The sequence below is a fragment of the Prinia subflava genome, chromosome 3, assembly GCF_021018805.1.
Source record: "Prinia subflava isolate CZ2003 ecotype Zambia chromosome 3, Cam_Psub_1.2, whole genome shotgun sequence".
Lineage (NCBI taxonomy): Eukaryota > Metazoa > Chordata > Aves > Passeriformes > Cisticolidae > Prinia > Prinia subflava.
The window spans coordinates 14,837,874-14,853,243 of record NC_086249.1 but is presented as its reverse complement, the minus strand read 5'-3'; the positions used below and the strand labels follow the sequence as shown (position 1 = coordinate 14,853,243).

At 45.5% G+C, this 15,370-nt stretch overlaps 2 protein-coding genes across 2 annotated transcripts in view; both read right to left on the bottom strand.

The window, feature by feature from the left end:
* The window catches only part of LOC134548834 (zinc finger and BTB domain-containing protein 20), a 472,135-nt gene extending 465,717 nt beyond the window's left edge, over positions 1-6,418 (bottom strand). Inside the window, exon 1 of the mRNA XM_063393948.1 lies at positions 6,328-6,418. The gene's annotated coding sequence lies outside the window, so the exon portion shown is untranslated. The remainder of the gene's footprint in view (positions 1-6,327) is intronic.
* Positions 6,419-6,803: 385 nt separating this feature from the next.
* Positions 6,804-7,415, bottom strand: LOC134548522 (basic proline-rich protein-like). Its single transcript, XM_063393425.1, has one exon. It carries the CDS (start codon positions 7,413-7,415, stop codon positions 6,804-6,806), a length of 612 nt encoding a protein of 203 aa, XP_063249495.1.
* Positions 7,416-15,370: the final 7,955 nt, after the last annotated feature.

Sequence of the window (15,370 nt, the reverse complement as noted above, 5' to 3'; positions counted from 1 at the left end):
ACACACCCTCCTGGAAATGCAAGCTGATTGATCTCAACAAGAAGACAGCCACTGAGCAACGCTGTTGATTCTAGCGGCCCAGCGAGGAGCAGCTCCCACCACGTAGAAGTCTCTCCTAAACAACTAGTTTGTATGTGTGAGACTAACATTTCTCACCAGTCTTGCACCTGCCAACGTTTGAATGCTATAAATAGGGACCCTTCTTTTCAGCCACACGATAAAAAAACCCTCACATTGAGTTCAGTGGGTGTTATTCATACACTACAATGGCGGAGAAGTCCTACAAATTGTTTTGGAGACAATCTGGACCCCACATTTAAACTCCACCTAAACAGCACAAAGATTTTATTTATTTACTTAACAGTTATGAAACAAAAAACTGCTTAACAAAAAGATATTGCCACTTTTAACAGGAGAACAGCAGCACCTGCCATTTCAAACCCTAATTTCATTCTGGTACATTTAAAAATAGAGAAGAATGACAGTTTTTCTAGAGGCCCAAACTTCAGGCACTTCCAGCCTGTTTCCCAGAACTTTGCCCTGGTTTTACTGCACCTAAAAGCTGTAGCTTCTACATGAGTTTTGACAGTATTTAATATCTACCTTGAAGACAGTTAAACTTAATGACTGCAACTTACAACTAGCATCAGTGGGAGAGGGAAGTGTCCAGAACCAGTGGCGGTAGAAATAAAGCCTCAGGGTCTCAAAAGATACATACAAAAATACAAGCAGTTAAAAAATTATCACCAGTTTTGGAAACAGTGGGTATTTTCTGCTTTCTTCATGTTCCATAAAGTGATGTGAGTAAACACTGCACAAAGCTATTCTGAAGGCCAATATTTACAGTGTCTGGAAATAGAAAGTGTTATGTATAAGAAAAGCAGCCTAGATGTCTGACTGGAGTTTGTTACAAAAATGCTTTTAAACGTCTACTTTCTTAAGCTTTAGTCAAATGGATATGCTGAAGGTCATATGGGAAATTAAGTAATTCATCTGCACAATTACTGTTGGGTGGGAAACACGCATTTTTGAATCCTGGAAGTTCCTCCAGAAGCGGTACTTGCTAGCTGCAGTACTTGAAAACTTTAAATGGTAAAGAGGACACTACAATTCCAAAGCTTTGAACTCCTGTACTACTAATACAGCTCACTTTGTATGAGGCCAAAGCACTCAGAGAGCACTATGTCTTTCAGCAGTATCAATGCCAAAATCATTCCTGTATAATTCCACTGATGTCACTTCAGTTATTTCAAAGAGGAAATTCATGTCTAAGCCACCTTCTGTTTTCTGATGCAAACCCAGAATAACTACACCAAAGTTTATAAAACTACTGACACTGGCATTTATTGTCAAACCAAACAGCCAATGGAAAAACTGGCACCCGTCATCTGAAATTATAACTTTAGATATTATTTATAACCCTGATGGCTGCATTTTGAAATTCTCTGCGTACATACCTTTGCAAATATTCGTGATGACAGCAGATGGTATTATTCCTGTTGTACAGATAGGCAACAAAGACTGAGCAATTTTTCCCATAGTCAAATATGCTATTTGAGCTTCATAAGGCCCAAGTCTTAAGCCAGGAACCCAGACTGATAAAATATAAGAAGCAATAACTGGGTTGGACCCCATATTGGATTTAAAAAATAAAGAAAGATGAAGGAATAAGCTGTTAGAGAGTCAAAATCAGAACTTTCTCTTACAAGAAAAATTGACAACAAAATCATCTTATTCTGGTATTCCTTGAGGCATCTTTCATGAATATCTGGGAAAATCAGTGTATAATCTGAGATCCACTGATATCAGTAAGCACAAATTGATCTACACACCAAGATCTCTTTTTTTCATGCTCACCCTACTCAGGCCACAAACACAAGACTTCCCAAAGTGACAGAGACCTTCCAAAATCACCTCCAAAATCACCTCTCATTTCAGCAAAATGGTAAATGGCAACTCTTTTCTTCTGTTTCAGATATGCTCAATGATTCCTCTCAGTGAATATACTGCTAATGAAAATTAGAGAACTGAATTTTGACTTGCTCGAGTTGCTCTGGTACTCAAGATCAAGGGTCAGCACACCTATGTAAGAGTAAACAGGCAAAATTTACTAATAGCTCCCATTTTGAGACACTGTATCTTTTTGTTTGTTTGTTTATCAATAATGTAATGACTTGTGCACACTCTCTGCAATACTTCTTCAGATAGCCTAAATTGCTGGTAAGATTTCTTGGGCAATTAGAGATGAATTCTGCTTACTTAACATTAATTTGGTACTTTGAGCAAATTAAAAATAATTATTTTTCCCCGAAGAATCTTCTACATTAATATCTGCAGTCACTCTGGAATCTCAATGAGCTAAACTCGGTAAGTTTTGTCCATTCTCAGCTAGAGGACTGCCTTTTCCTTCATGATACACATGCAATCATTTGGGAACAGTTTGCAAATCTAAAATTCCAGCTCGCTTGAAGGGATTTACAGCCTCACATGACAAACTGTACTGAACAATACTGAGGCCCTGTGAAAAATAAACAGAAAGAACACACTGATTTTCTAATACCAAGATGGAAATAGTAAGTCTTGAGGGCCACCTGGAATTTGACCAAGGTTACCCAGCAAGGATCAAATCCTATTTGTCTTAGGCAGGCAGCCCTGCCGAAATCAAATAAGCCTACAGCACCGATCACTATACTAAGGCTGTGGTTTAACCTCTGAGGCATGCTATAAATCCTGTGCCACAAAATAGGTGCTATGGATTAATTTCTAATCCCAAATTATAACTCGTCATTGAAGAGCTGAAAACCCAATTCCCCATACAGATTTACATAACAAGAACAAAACCATGCTGAGATTTAAGACTTTATTCACAAAATTTCTAAGAAAATATTTTCCAGGATACTCAATTCATGCAGTGGCAAATAAATCACAGAGGTAACAAAACAATCCATACACTATGACACAGCTGGGGTTTTTTAAATTTTTGCCTTTTTTTTTTTTTTTTTTTTTTTAATCTGCCTGCACATCTAGTCATTAATTTACCCAATAAATTAATTCCACAAGTGGCTCTCCGAGTCATCAGTTTGAATTATCAAGTTCCTGCTGTATTTCCAAAACAATGCCAGGCATGCATGTGCGTAGGAGGGATGGGACAATGAAGCCAATAGGTGCAGCTGTGGCCTGGGAGGCAGAAGGGCTGTTCAAACTCTGTCACTGACTGCTCTTTGACATTGGGAAGTCATTTCAGTGCTGTTTAATTCTGAGCTTTCTAGCATATAATATTCTAGCAATGAAACCACTCTTCAAACATTTGGAAGGCAGAGACAAGTCTTTATGAACTTTATGAAATCTTATTTTCCCCTGAAAAATCAGCAGCATTGGGGGAAAGGGGTGACTGCATCCAGTCTGTTTGGATTTCTGATCTTTGTACCTTCCTCATGTGTAAAACAGAAAAAAATATCGACCTTCATAAAGCATCTTTATGCAAGTACAGGTGAAAGACCACCTCTGTAAATTCAGATGTCGAATGGACTAGCTGGTATCTCATACAGCTGGCACTGCTGCTGCACAGGATCTGAACAGTTCTTCCCTTTAATATGAATGCTGGCAACCCTGATGTTAAACCAGAGGGCTTAGGTTCCATTCCTAATGTTATAGCATTGTAAGACCAAACATCAAATCCTCAGCCAGAAGGATCTTTCTTGTATTTTACTTTTGTGCTAACACAACAAACAGGATACATTTTAAGATTCATAAACCATTTCGTTTTGGAAGCATTCATAGCTTTAACAACTAACTAGTCACAGATTCCACATGCTATCAGAAAGTTTTCTCCTCCTAGAAATGAGGATTTTTTAAAAACACCTACAGATTAAATGATGACATTTAAAATAATGCTAAAATTTTCTGTAATGTTCTTCCTGCATTACAAATGGACTATTAAATCAGTGAAGTGCCAATCAAATGCTTTTGTACTTTGAAAGAAAGGTTTAAATAACAAAAGCAGTTTTTCAGGCCTCTCTCTCCCTCGGTAGTCAGTGTCACCTATGCACTAATTACAACATATTTACTCGCTTTTCTAGTAAGATCACGATTGAATAGATTTTTTTAAAAACATGATTTTTAAGAAAAGTTGCAATCAGAGCCTCGTGGATTCTGCCTCTTATTAATCCAGCTTGTCTAAGAAAAATATAATGTTGTGCAGTAAACTTCAAGATATATGACAGGATTGAATAATAACAGCTCTGGATTCAGTCTCCAGCTTTAAAAATCAACTCGCTGCATGACCTCGAGTGAACCATTAATTAACTAGGGCCAAATCCTCTGTGGACTAAACACAATGGAACTAGCCAGTTTGTACAAGCCAAAGATCTGGCCCCAAGTTTCCAGAAGTTTTGAATCAGGCTGGCCAAATACTGGAATTTTTGTGCTGTGAAAAAATATTTATTTGCGTTTCAGAGTAAGAAGTAAAGCTCTCACGTCCTTTGTGGAATAAAAAATCCAAGCAATTCCTTTAAAAGAAAGGAAAGCAGGGGACTAAAAAGAAAAAAAAAAAAAAAAAAAAGAAAAAAAAAAAAAGATGGAAGTCTCTAAGGGGGAGATTTTGTTAACTGTGCTTTCTCCCTGTGAGCAGAAAGTAGAATTGACAGAAGTCTGCAAGGCAGGTAGCCATGAACCATCACTTTAATTTTCCGGTCAGAATAATGTAACATTTTTTTTCCCTGTAAAACTGGAACTTTCTTGCAGAAAACTGCAACTTCACAAATACCACATTTTCCACTGGGGAGGGAAGGATCCTCCCAGCCAGCTCTAGTACTGTGTCCTCATTGCATCCTCTGAACAGCTGAAAGAGCTCTTGTCTCTGAGGGGGTTTTGTGTTTGTAAGAGAAGGATATAGTACTTTCCTATCCCAGATTTATTTTTGTCTGGAGTTACTCTTCCTTGCAAAGCACCCCGAGACTCATAGATGTGAAATGGTTCTGCATTTCTACAACCTCAGCCCCGTAAATTCCAAAGACATCATTTCTATACGAGAGCACATCCCAGGCATTCAGAAAGACCCATGAAGGTGCTCGGATTTCAGTTCTGCGATCCAGTAGCTGTAGACAATAACAGCTTTTATGGAGATACTTTTTGCTCCTAAATAATTACTCTGCTCAGAGAGCCGAGCTCCAGGCTTTGCACATTAGTTTGCTTTACTCGACCGTGAGTCTTACTTTCTCCCAATTTCCCATTTGCCATTCAGCACAGAGGGCTCCAAGGCTGACAGGAGGGCTTTTAACCTGAGAAACACCGACTCGCTCGGCTGCAGAAGGACGCAAACGCTGAGAACGCCACGGGCAGTGCGGCAGCCCGTCTCCTTCTCAGCCTGCAAATCCATTCCCTTCCTGCGCTCCCACCGACAAAGGCCGAGCCCCTTCCCTGCTGACAGGACACGGAAAGGGGGCACACCGCCCTGTCCCCTGGGCACACCGCCCTGTCCCCTGGGCACAGGGGCTGCCGGCGCTGGGGGAAGGACAGCACCGACGGCTCTGGAAGCGCTGTGGGACGCGCGGTGCGCTCGGGCGGGACCGCGCTGCCAGAGCCTCAGCGGGGAAACGGGGAACAGCGGATTTGCTCCGTGAGCCCTCGGGGACGGCATCAAAAATGAACCAAACCCAAAAAAACCCCAGGCAGCGGAGCTCTCCGGTGCGGGAGGACGAGCAGCTCCTCCGCGCCCCGGTGCCATCCCGCGGGGCATCGCGGGCACCGGCACTGCCTTTCTCCCGGGGGATGCCCCCGGCCTGCCCTCTCACTGCCACCGAACCACAGGCTGGGCGAGGTTGGAAGGGGCCACACTGGGTCATCCGGTCCAACCTCTCCGCCCGAGCGGGGTCATGCCAGAGCACACTATACGGGATTGTGTCCAGGCGCTTCTCGGGCATCTCTTCCCTCCCCGAGCCTCGCTCACAAACGAGCGCCGCCAACTTTTCCCAGCGGCGCGGCTGGAGCAGGAGGAGGCGGAGGAGCGGCACGGGGGGGGACAAGCGGGGGAATGTCGGTGCCAAGTCTCCCTCTCCGGCCGCGCGCACCCTCAGGGGAGTGGCCCCGCCGGCTCCCAAACTTTTTCGGGACGGTGAAAAAAAACTCCGGGAGGCAGCGGGTGCGAGCCGTGCCCCCTCCGGGACCACGGGCTCCGCTCCCTCCCGAGATACGAACTCTTCCTCTACGCCGGGACGCCGGAGCCCCTCGCCCCCCCCACCGCCCCTCACCCGCCCGCCCCGCCCCCGGTGGGCGGAGCAGGCGCGGGCCCCGCCCCCGGCCGCGCGCTGACCCCGGAAGCGCCGGTACCTCTCTCATCTTCCCCTGCGCTGCGCTGGGCGCCGCCGGCTCGCGGCACTTTCAGAGGCGGCCGCCGCCGCCTCGCAGGGCCCCCTCATTGGCCCCCGGCCCCCCCGCCCCGCCGGCCCGCACCCATTGGCTCGCAGCGCCGCCAATCAGGGGCGGGCCCCGCCTCCCGCCGCCGTCTGGGCCCGGCCCCCTCCTCGCGACTCACGGCTAGTCCTCGATAGGCGAAGCCGGTCCGCTACGCGCCCCTCCTATTAGAAGGCGCAAACGTCGGTCAAACGGGCGGCGCCTCTCATTGGCCGGATTTTAGAAGGCTAGGGGCAGCCTTCGCCGCTCGGGAGCGCTGACTGGCTGGGCGGAGGTGTCAGTCCTGCCGGCACTCGGGTACCGATTGGCCGCCGCGGGGCAGGCAGCAGGTTAGGTTGCGCTCGCCCCCGCCCCGCCCCCCGCCTTCTACGCATTTCTATTTCCCGCTTTATTTATTTATTTTCCTCCATAAACTTAAATGACCCCGGGGAGGCGGGGCCGGGGCGGGGCCCCGCCAGCGATGGCGGCCAATGGGAGAGCAGCGGCGGGGCGGGGCCGGCGGCGGCGCGGCCAACGGGAGGGCGGCAGACGGGCGGCGCTCGGCCAATGGGCGGCGCCCCCGCCCCCGCCCGGAGCCCGCGGCGGGTCCCGGGGGGGCCTGGCCGGGGCCAGGGAACAGGGAACGGGGGGGCGGACGGGCTGTCCCGGGGGTGGGAGGAAGGGACGCAGAATCGTTTCCTTCCTCGCTCGCAGGAGCCGCGGTAGCGCGCCCGCCCGCCCCGCAGCCTGTGCGAGGCGCTCAGCCCTTCCAGCGAGGGGAAGGCGTTTTCCCAGGAGCGCTTCTCTCGTCCCTGCGCTGGCCCAGGGATGCCTCGCCTCTGTCCCACGGGTGGGGCAGAGAGCCCCGCAGGCAGAGCCGGCAGGCGCTCTTGCAGCAAAGGCGCCCTTTGTGGGTGTTGGGTTTGCAGCCGGGTCCTGAGCGAGGTCCTCTGAGCCCCAAGAGCGCTCGTTCCTCCAGGAGGGCCCGGAGGGCAGTGGGCTGCGTCAGCTCCCTCCTTTGCCATTAAAGAGAAGGCCCGGGCCTTCCTTTGTTCTTACACCATTACTGTATTTATAGAGTTTTTAACTGTTCTCAATATCTCTGGGTTTTTTTGTGGGGTTTGCTCGTGTTAATGATTGAAGTCCTTGATGCTCGCACTGTTCTTTCAGAACTCTGCCCATCTGACCTACCTTCCCCGTTCTGCATGCTTCCTTCTTGTTTCCAGTCAAATTAAACTCATGCTTTAACTAAATTATTCACTTACCATCCTTCCTTCCTGTACACTAGGTTAGTTGAGATTTGGTGGTTATCATTCCTTTGAAGAATGCTGAGTTTCCTACTTGCCTATTTTCCTGCCAGACTATTCCAATGTGATCCAGCACAACGCTTCTCCAATTCCCTCATCCTAGAGATCGGTTACCTTTGCTTTTCTCTGTCCTTCTGTTTGCGTGGACCACCCAATGTAAAATGACCACCCTCACCCAAGTTTCTTCGCACGCTCCTATCACAAGTGTTTGTATGTGTCTCTTGGAGCCATGCAGGGAAGCACTCCCATTCCGGATGGTTTCTCCATCTTCCATGTCAAAGTTTGTCACCAGTGTTCCGGCAAGTGTCCCTTGTTGTGGTCCTCCCTGCACAACCACGTGTCCCACTGCTTGGGTGACTCCACTACCTGTCTGAAGAAAGCTCCTCTGCCCCATGAGTTGGGGTTTGTGGGAGGTCCTTACCAGGACAGGGCCTGCCTTCTTCCCTCTCATCATCCTCAAGGGCTTCTCTTAAGGCAGCCCTCACTCCCTTCACACATTCAATTTCAGAACTGGTGCATAAAATACAAGCCCATTTCTCTCCCCCCCCCCCAGTACCTCCTTTAACAAGGCATTACCTTTATATTTTTATTCCACTTACATGGGTTACATCTCTTTTGCCCAATTATAACAATTAGAAGAGAGTCTCTTATTTTTAGTCTATGTAGCTGTTTGTACATTGGAGGGATTTTTTTATTTGTTTTTTTTTTTTCATATAATGGGAGTAAGCAAATTAAATCTGGTATTAGAAGAAGGTAAAGACCCCCATCAGACTCAGATCAATATTGTAGTGAAGCAGTAGGATTTTAACCATGGGCACATTCTGACTGCATAGCTGCTTCAACATAAGCATATGCTGAAGTTCTGTGCCGAATCAAAGCTTTAATTTCCTTCTCATTTCTTGTGGCCTGTTCTGCATTTTTAAGATGAGACAGAGTGTGAAATAAAATACTCAGAAAAATAATTTCTCTAGGGCATATTCTGTTTGATAATGTCATACCTGGAACTTCATCTGGGCTGTCAAAACAATGTCGCATGACAGTAAAACTGAGCACACTTCATATACATAAATCTTTCACAGTCTGTAACTAAGTATCAAGAATGAGCTGAAGGCTTCCCTAGCTGAGCTATTCCACTGAGTGGGAAATAATGTGACCATTAAAGAGCAGACACCTCCCATCTAGCAACTCCAGGTAACTCTGGGCGGAGGTGGCAATGAATTCATACATGGATGTATATTTATGGTGCATGCTGTGGAGGGGCAGGGGCCTGATTTCAAAGAGATGCAGAAGAAGAGGTTCTTCTCCTTCAACACCATTTGTTGTTCACCATGGTTCATAAGGCCACATTTCCAGTGGGAGTTGCACTTGTATCAGCGATGTCCAGCAAGTTAGTGGTGATTTCCTCACACAAGAGGGAACAGCATTTCCAGTGGTGATGTTGGTCTTCTTCTTTTTGATGTCATCATTAACAATTGTAAGATAAGGAACACACTTTCAAAATTTATGGTTAGAAATTGTGCTCAAATATGTTACAAACCTCTCAGAAACTCTGATGAGACCCAACTGTGTTAATTTCAGGAAGCAATCCAACTAACAACCTGGTATTTAATAGAATTGCTTAGCATGATATAGAAATATAAATCAACTATATAAGAACTATAGTTAACAAATTTCCCTCTTTGAGGAGGCAAAAAGATGACATAAGAGGACTAGAGAGGTCAGGCTAAATCACAAGTGAAGTAAAAAGCAAAGGAGAAGAGGACAAATCTCATGCTAGGGTATTCAAACACAAGTCATACCAGAAGTAAGCCCAGGGAGAAATAGTTCTTCTGTACCCAGTTTCAAGGAGGCCTCAGCTGAAATACTGTGTTTGGTTTCATCCACTGCATTTAGAAGAGGTGATAAAGATCAGAGACTAAAATCTTTGAAGTGGCAATGGTAAGGGTCTTAAAAAACATGGCCTACAAAAGAAGAACAAAGGAACTAGATTTGTTTAGACTAGAAAAGGGAAGAATGAATGAGGGGAATGATACAAAGTTCTGGCAATAAACTCCTGTGGGTTCAGCTCTGTAATAGTCTTCAGAGGCCATAGGATCCCTGATGGTGGATGCTTTTAAAATTACAGCAGATTGGGGTCAGCTGCCCTCTGGACTGTTTCCCAAGGCAGCCAAGCAGGAAGATCCTGACTGGCATGCTGCCTTGCTGGGACAGGCTGGGAACTGCAACACTGGGAACAGAGCATCTGCAAGAAACAACCCAAACCTCCCCAGGACTTTCAGCAACAGCCAGCAGCTCCTGCTCCTCCTGAAGGCATGACAGTAGCAGTCAGAGCCATGGTAGCATGTCACCTCTCTGAGCAGCAGCATGTGCCAGCTTCTGCCTAGCTTTGTTGTTGGGTTTCATGGCAAATGCAAGATTATAAGTACAGTCAGGACAACACTCTGGGAGGCTACCAGGCCCTAGGTGTCAGATCCTGTCGAGTGTTGTCTACGCTTGTCCCTGCAAGACCTTTCAGGTCTGTCCTAGCATTACATTTTTGTGAGCAGGGGTTTGACTGGAAGAGCACCATGACAAAAGGCCGCTCTGTAGAGCTACATCTTTGTGCTGCCTGAGCTCAAATGGCATAGGGGGCAATTCCTTTCACACCAATGGAGTTGCAAGCAAATGCCATTATTGGTGAAGTGAGATTGGACTCTTGTAAACAGCAACATTGGAATGTGTTGTGTTTTTGTGGTAGCTTTATGCATACGTGAATATCAAATGCCATATAGATGTTTACAGAATTCAAGTTTTGGGGGACAAATGCCCTACCTTAATTGGCAGGACTGAAGAAATAGTCCCTCACCAGGCAGAGCTCACTGTGAAAGCACAGAAAGTCTAATTTATTGCATTCTTTCAATATGACTTCATTTTCGAGCTTTTTGTGACAATCTGACCTAATATTGCACTGATTCAGACAATAGAGCTGTTCTATTGTACTTTAATGACTGGAAATGTAATTTGCTTCCTGTTTAATATTTAAGCCAGCAATAATACCAAAAAGGCTTATTGCTCCTAAGAAAAGATGAAAGGGGCATAACTCTTAAGGTTTTTTTGTGTTCAAAATTTGACCTACTTTAAAAACACTAGAAACTCATGGGAATGGTCCTCAGAATTAAAAATACCAATATGAGATTGTTGCCTGGGAATTTTAGGATACATCACTTCCAGCTCATAGAAAAGCAGAATTTCCTTCCCAAGGGAAATCCAGATAATTCAAAATTAATTTTTGTCCCAAAATACTGAATTAACAGAGTTTTTCCACAGAAAAATGGAGTTCGAAAAAAAATATTCTGAACTTGAGAAATATTTAATTTGAGTTTGATGACTGTCTTGAAATATTTCAGTCTGGCGTAGCTGAAGAGCCATGTGTGCCTGCTCCAGCTGCCCCTAGTGACTCTCACATGACCAGTGCTCTGTGGTCTTGCTTGTGGGTACTCTTTGGAGAGAACAGCTCCTTGGCCATTCCACCTTGCCCATACAGCTTCTCTGTGGGGCGCAAGGAAGACAACTTTTGGTGTAACACACAGGGAAGACAGCTGGCAAATGCTAATCTGAAGAGGATAACAGGAATGTCCATTATCTGAACTGCTACAAAAGTGAGGTTTGTGGTGGCTCAGACAGGGATGCAGAGCCGTGGAAATAAAGCAGCTCAAATGGAGAACAGCACAACTAAAGCATAACCTTCACATGGGGTGCAGTGGTGAATCTGCCCTACTGCTTCTCCCAATAAAAGGTCATTTTCTCTTCATTTGCTATTACTACACCTCCCATTATACTTTTGGATGATCATATTTGGTAGCTGTGTCAAGCCTTTCCTTGTCCCCTGTCCCCTCGCTTCCTCCTCCCTTTGGAGACTGCATTCCTCTTTGTTTTGTCTCTTATTAAGACTGTCTCCATTGCAGGGCTCTGTGAGCCGAGTCCCACACCTACATGGAGAGGAAACTGGAGATCCAAGGCTTCATGAAATTCCTCAGGGACAGAGCCATTTCCAATAATGAATATATTACAAGTAGTTAGATGTATACTGTTAAGCCACTGTCGTACTTTCACTTGACAGATGGGTATGCTGGTCTCTGCATAAATTTACATTGGTAAATATACATTAAAAACAAAACCTGAACAACCCAAATCACTATCACAAGTGATTCTACAGAAACATCTGCATTTTGCCAGGCCTGACTAAACTCACTCCTCTAGAAGCACACACAAAAATTACAGGTGTCACTGAAAGGAGGACAGACAGGAGACAAATACTTTCCAATGTTTTGTTTCTCTTGGTTTTCTAAATAAGAGTGCGGCATCTCTTTTTAAGCCATGACATTTTGACAAACAATGATGCTTTGTGTCACCCTTGGGTGAGAAGAAATGTGAACAGAATAGTTTTGGGCAGTCTGAGAAGCAGCTTGGGAAGAACGACTGCTGTGAGCTATTCCCAGATCAGTCATTTACTTGCTCCATATATTTGGATAAGATACTTTGTCCTTATCTGTATACCAAGGTTGCACTGCTTCAACTTTAGTTCAGTAAAGCTATACAAACTCTAGTATTAACTTGACTGTGTTGTCATCCAAGTGCTTTTATCAGAATAAAATGCTTATGTGGGGCAAATCTTACCACCACAACACACCTTTGTACCATTACAACTGCTGGCACAGTAGGGAGCACTGTTATAACAAAAAGATAAAAAGTCTCACCTCCTGCCAAAATACTTCTACCTAATCATGAAGTATGCACAGCCCACCTTTGCTGCCTCACTTTCCTCCTGAAAAAGACCTTTTCCATCTAGAAAAGAGCTCAGACCTTACCTTGCAGGGCTGGTGAGCTTTAGTTCCTATCTACAACAGGGCTTCTCAACGTCTGCGTGAAACGTGCCAAGGCTTATTTTTAGCCAGTGACAGAGCTTTTTTAGGTCTCTAAAAAGTGTTTGCAAGAGGCAGCTGTACCCCAAAACACACCATTGCAGGGGGGCTCAGCTGGGCCTGCTTCCTTCTCCTGTGAAGATTTCACTTTGCATTTGACTCAGACTTTTCTGACTGCTGTTTCATGACATATTGCCCGTGCGTGAAATCCCGTCCTTTTTCTCTGCACTTCGGAGATCGGCTTCTCTCCCCCGCCACCATTAGTCTGACAAGCGAAGGTTCAGTCAAGGAGGGCAGAAACACCTTTCATGTGCAAGGCTGAAATCCAGCCGGGCCGTTTTCCCTGCCGCCTTTTGCCCGGGCGCTGAGCGGGGGAAAGCCAAGTGGGGCGGCTCCATCTGCGGGAGGAACGCGGGAGGACAGCAGCGCCTCCAGCCCCTGAGCCGAACCGGGCAACGCTGCGCTAATTGTTGGTGTAAATGACATCAGCGTTTGGCCTAGGATCAGTGGCTTCTCCCCGGATAATTTAGGAAGTACAAATATTAAAAATGCTTGAAGTTAGGCATTAACCAGACGAAATGTTTAGACAGCAACAGTAAAACGCATTTGATCGAGCTTTATGGACTGAAACTCAAACAGAGTTTTAGTTGGCAAAAAATAATGGGGATGCTGATGGAATTCCTAGTTAATCAGAAAGGAAAAAATTCAGAAGAAGCTGTCTTTTGAAATTAAAAATGTAATTTCCAGGACAGCTTTGGACTTGTTCACAAGGGATTTCCTAATCCACAAATCCATTCTGATGGCTCTTCTCCCACAGGCATTCGCTCTAAGCAGCAAGGCCACTGATATTTTCTCCAGATCCGCTGTTCTTTCTGAAGCCATGGAGCAGGATACTCTGCAACAGGGTTTCTGCTCCATTTTGCCTGCTCAGCCCTGCATTGACTCCGTTGTCTGCTACACTGGATATGAGAGACTCAGATCTAACATCAGCAAGAAAAGTCTGAATTACATAGGCCCCGAAAGAAAGGCCTACACTGACATAGGAATGGGCTCTAAAGGTTTACATCCACATGTTTTCCAAATATCTAATTAGAACGTAGTTAAACCGACATTATTGGCATAAATCCCTCCTCACCTGCTTTCTACCAAAAAGTATAGTGTTTAGGCAAAGTGCAGGGGCACCAGGACAGCCAGCCTGCTTGTTGGATGATAGCCTGGGTGCAGGAGTCCTGTAAACTGGAGGAAGGGTGAGACCTTCCAGAACACCCACTGGATTTTAAGTGCTGGAGCCTTCCATGAGGACTGCAACCTCCAAGAACATGGAACTCCAGCCCAAAGCTGCTTGCTGGTGTCTGAGTAGTGGGTCGCATCTGGCTTGAATTTAGCGTTTGCTCTTTGTTAGTGCTCTAAAGGCTGTTTAATTTATGCTCAGGCTGTGTGTGTGTGCATGTGTGTATGTATGTATTAAGCAAGAGACAGCTGGTCCTACACAGGCAAGGTTGACTGTTACCCCTGAGGCAAGAGGTCCATGGAAAGCAGGGTGGCCAGTGTTTTATTATTGCTCTCTACTACTCTTTGACCTCCACTTGATATATTTTTCCATAACCCTAGGCAGCGAGCTCTCAGTGGGTGGGAACTATCTGTTTGTTATAGTCTGCTGAATGAGGATCTCAATGTGGAATACAGCTCCTGAACACAGGAAACAGGCAATGTGGCCAGCATCTGTCTTAACTGGTCCATCATCACAGGCAAGGTGGGTATCACCTGAGCCAGGGGAAGCCTGCAATGGGAGTAAAATGCTGTTCCCTTAAAATTCTGCCAACACCGGTGAAATATGAAAGCCATAATACACATAAAAGCATGAATGGTGCACATCTCAAGAGGCAATAACTGGATAGCAGCACACAAAGGTGACCTGCAGATCTCTTGAGAAGGACAATGGGGAAACAACAGCAATTATGGTCAAAAGTTATAGTGTGAGGAAATGCTGCTTCCAGGCATACCAGAGGCACATACGAGGTACTGGTGTTGCCCTTTCAGTTGCATTTGTTGCTGAAAAGTGAATGATGTCAACACATCAAGGGAACTTTCAGGAGACTAATATCTGCATTTTTGACCCTCTAATATTTGTTTGTCATGTAGAACAAAGGAGATTTTGCCTTGCCTATGGTATCTGATATGTGACAATGCTCGCAGGATATCAAAGGAGCCACCGTTGGAGTGGTTGCAACTGCACCATTAGGGATAAATGAAACAAAGCTGTACCAAAATAAAGTTGAGAGGCCTTTAGCTCAAAGTAAACATAACCTGAAGAGGCAATGGTATTCCCTGATTCCCTGGGAATGGCATCCATCATTTTGCCATGAAACTGCTTTAGAATGCAAGTCTTTCCTAGGGAAGCACTGAAAGCTGAATGTACCTGATGCAGTATTGCCTAACTGCTTCAGTGGCCTCCGGGGCTCTAGCTTGGGGAGAATTACAAGCATTCAGTTCCTCTCCAGGGGACATTAACTCTGGAACATAATGCTAGGCATTAAATTACAAAGCATATAATCATTGCACTGCTAATCAACTGATGCTCATACTAGAATTCTTACTTATTCGTTACACCTTGCCAGATCCCACAAGCTCATGTTGCTTTCTACTCAGCTGTCCAATTTGGGCTGACAATACATGAGCCCTGTCTCAGTGGTGTCAGGACAAGTGTTTGGCATTCTGGAAACTGAAAGTAAGGAGATTAAACAAACCTGGCTATAAAAATATACCACATGA

Coding starts and splice junctions, on each gene's coding strand:
- LOC134548522 (XM_063393425.1), bottom strand. CDS start 7,415: ATGGCAAAGGAGGGAGCTGACGCAGCCCACTGCCCTCCGGGCCCTCCT.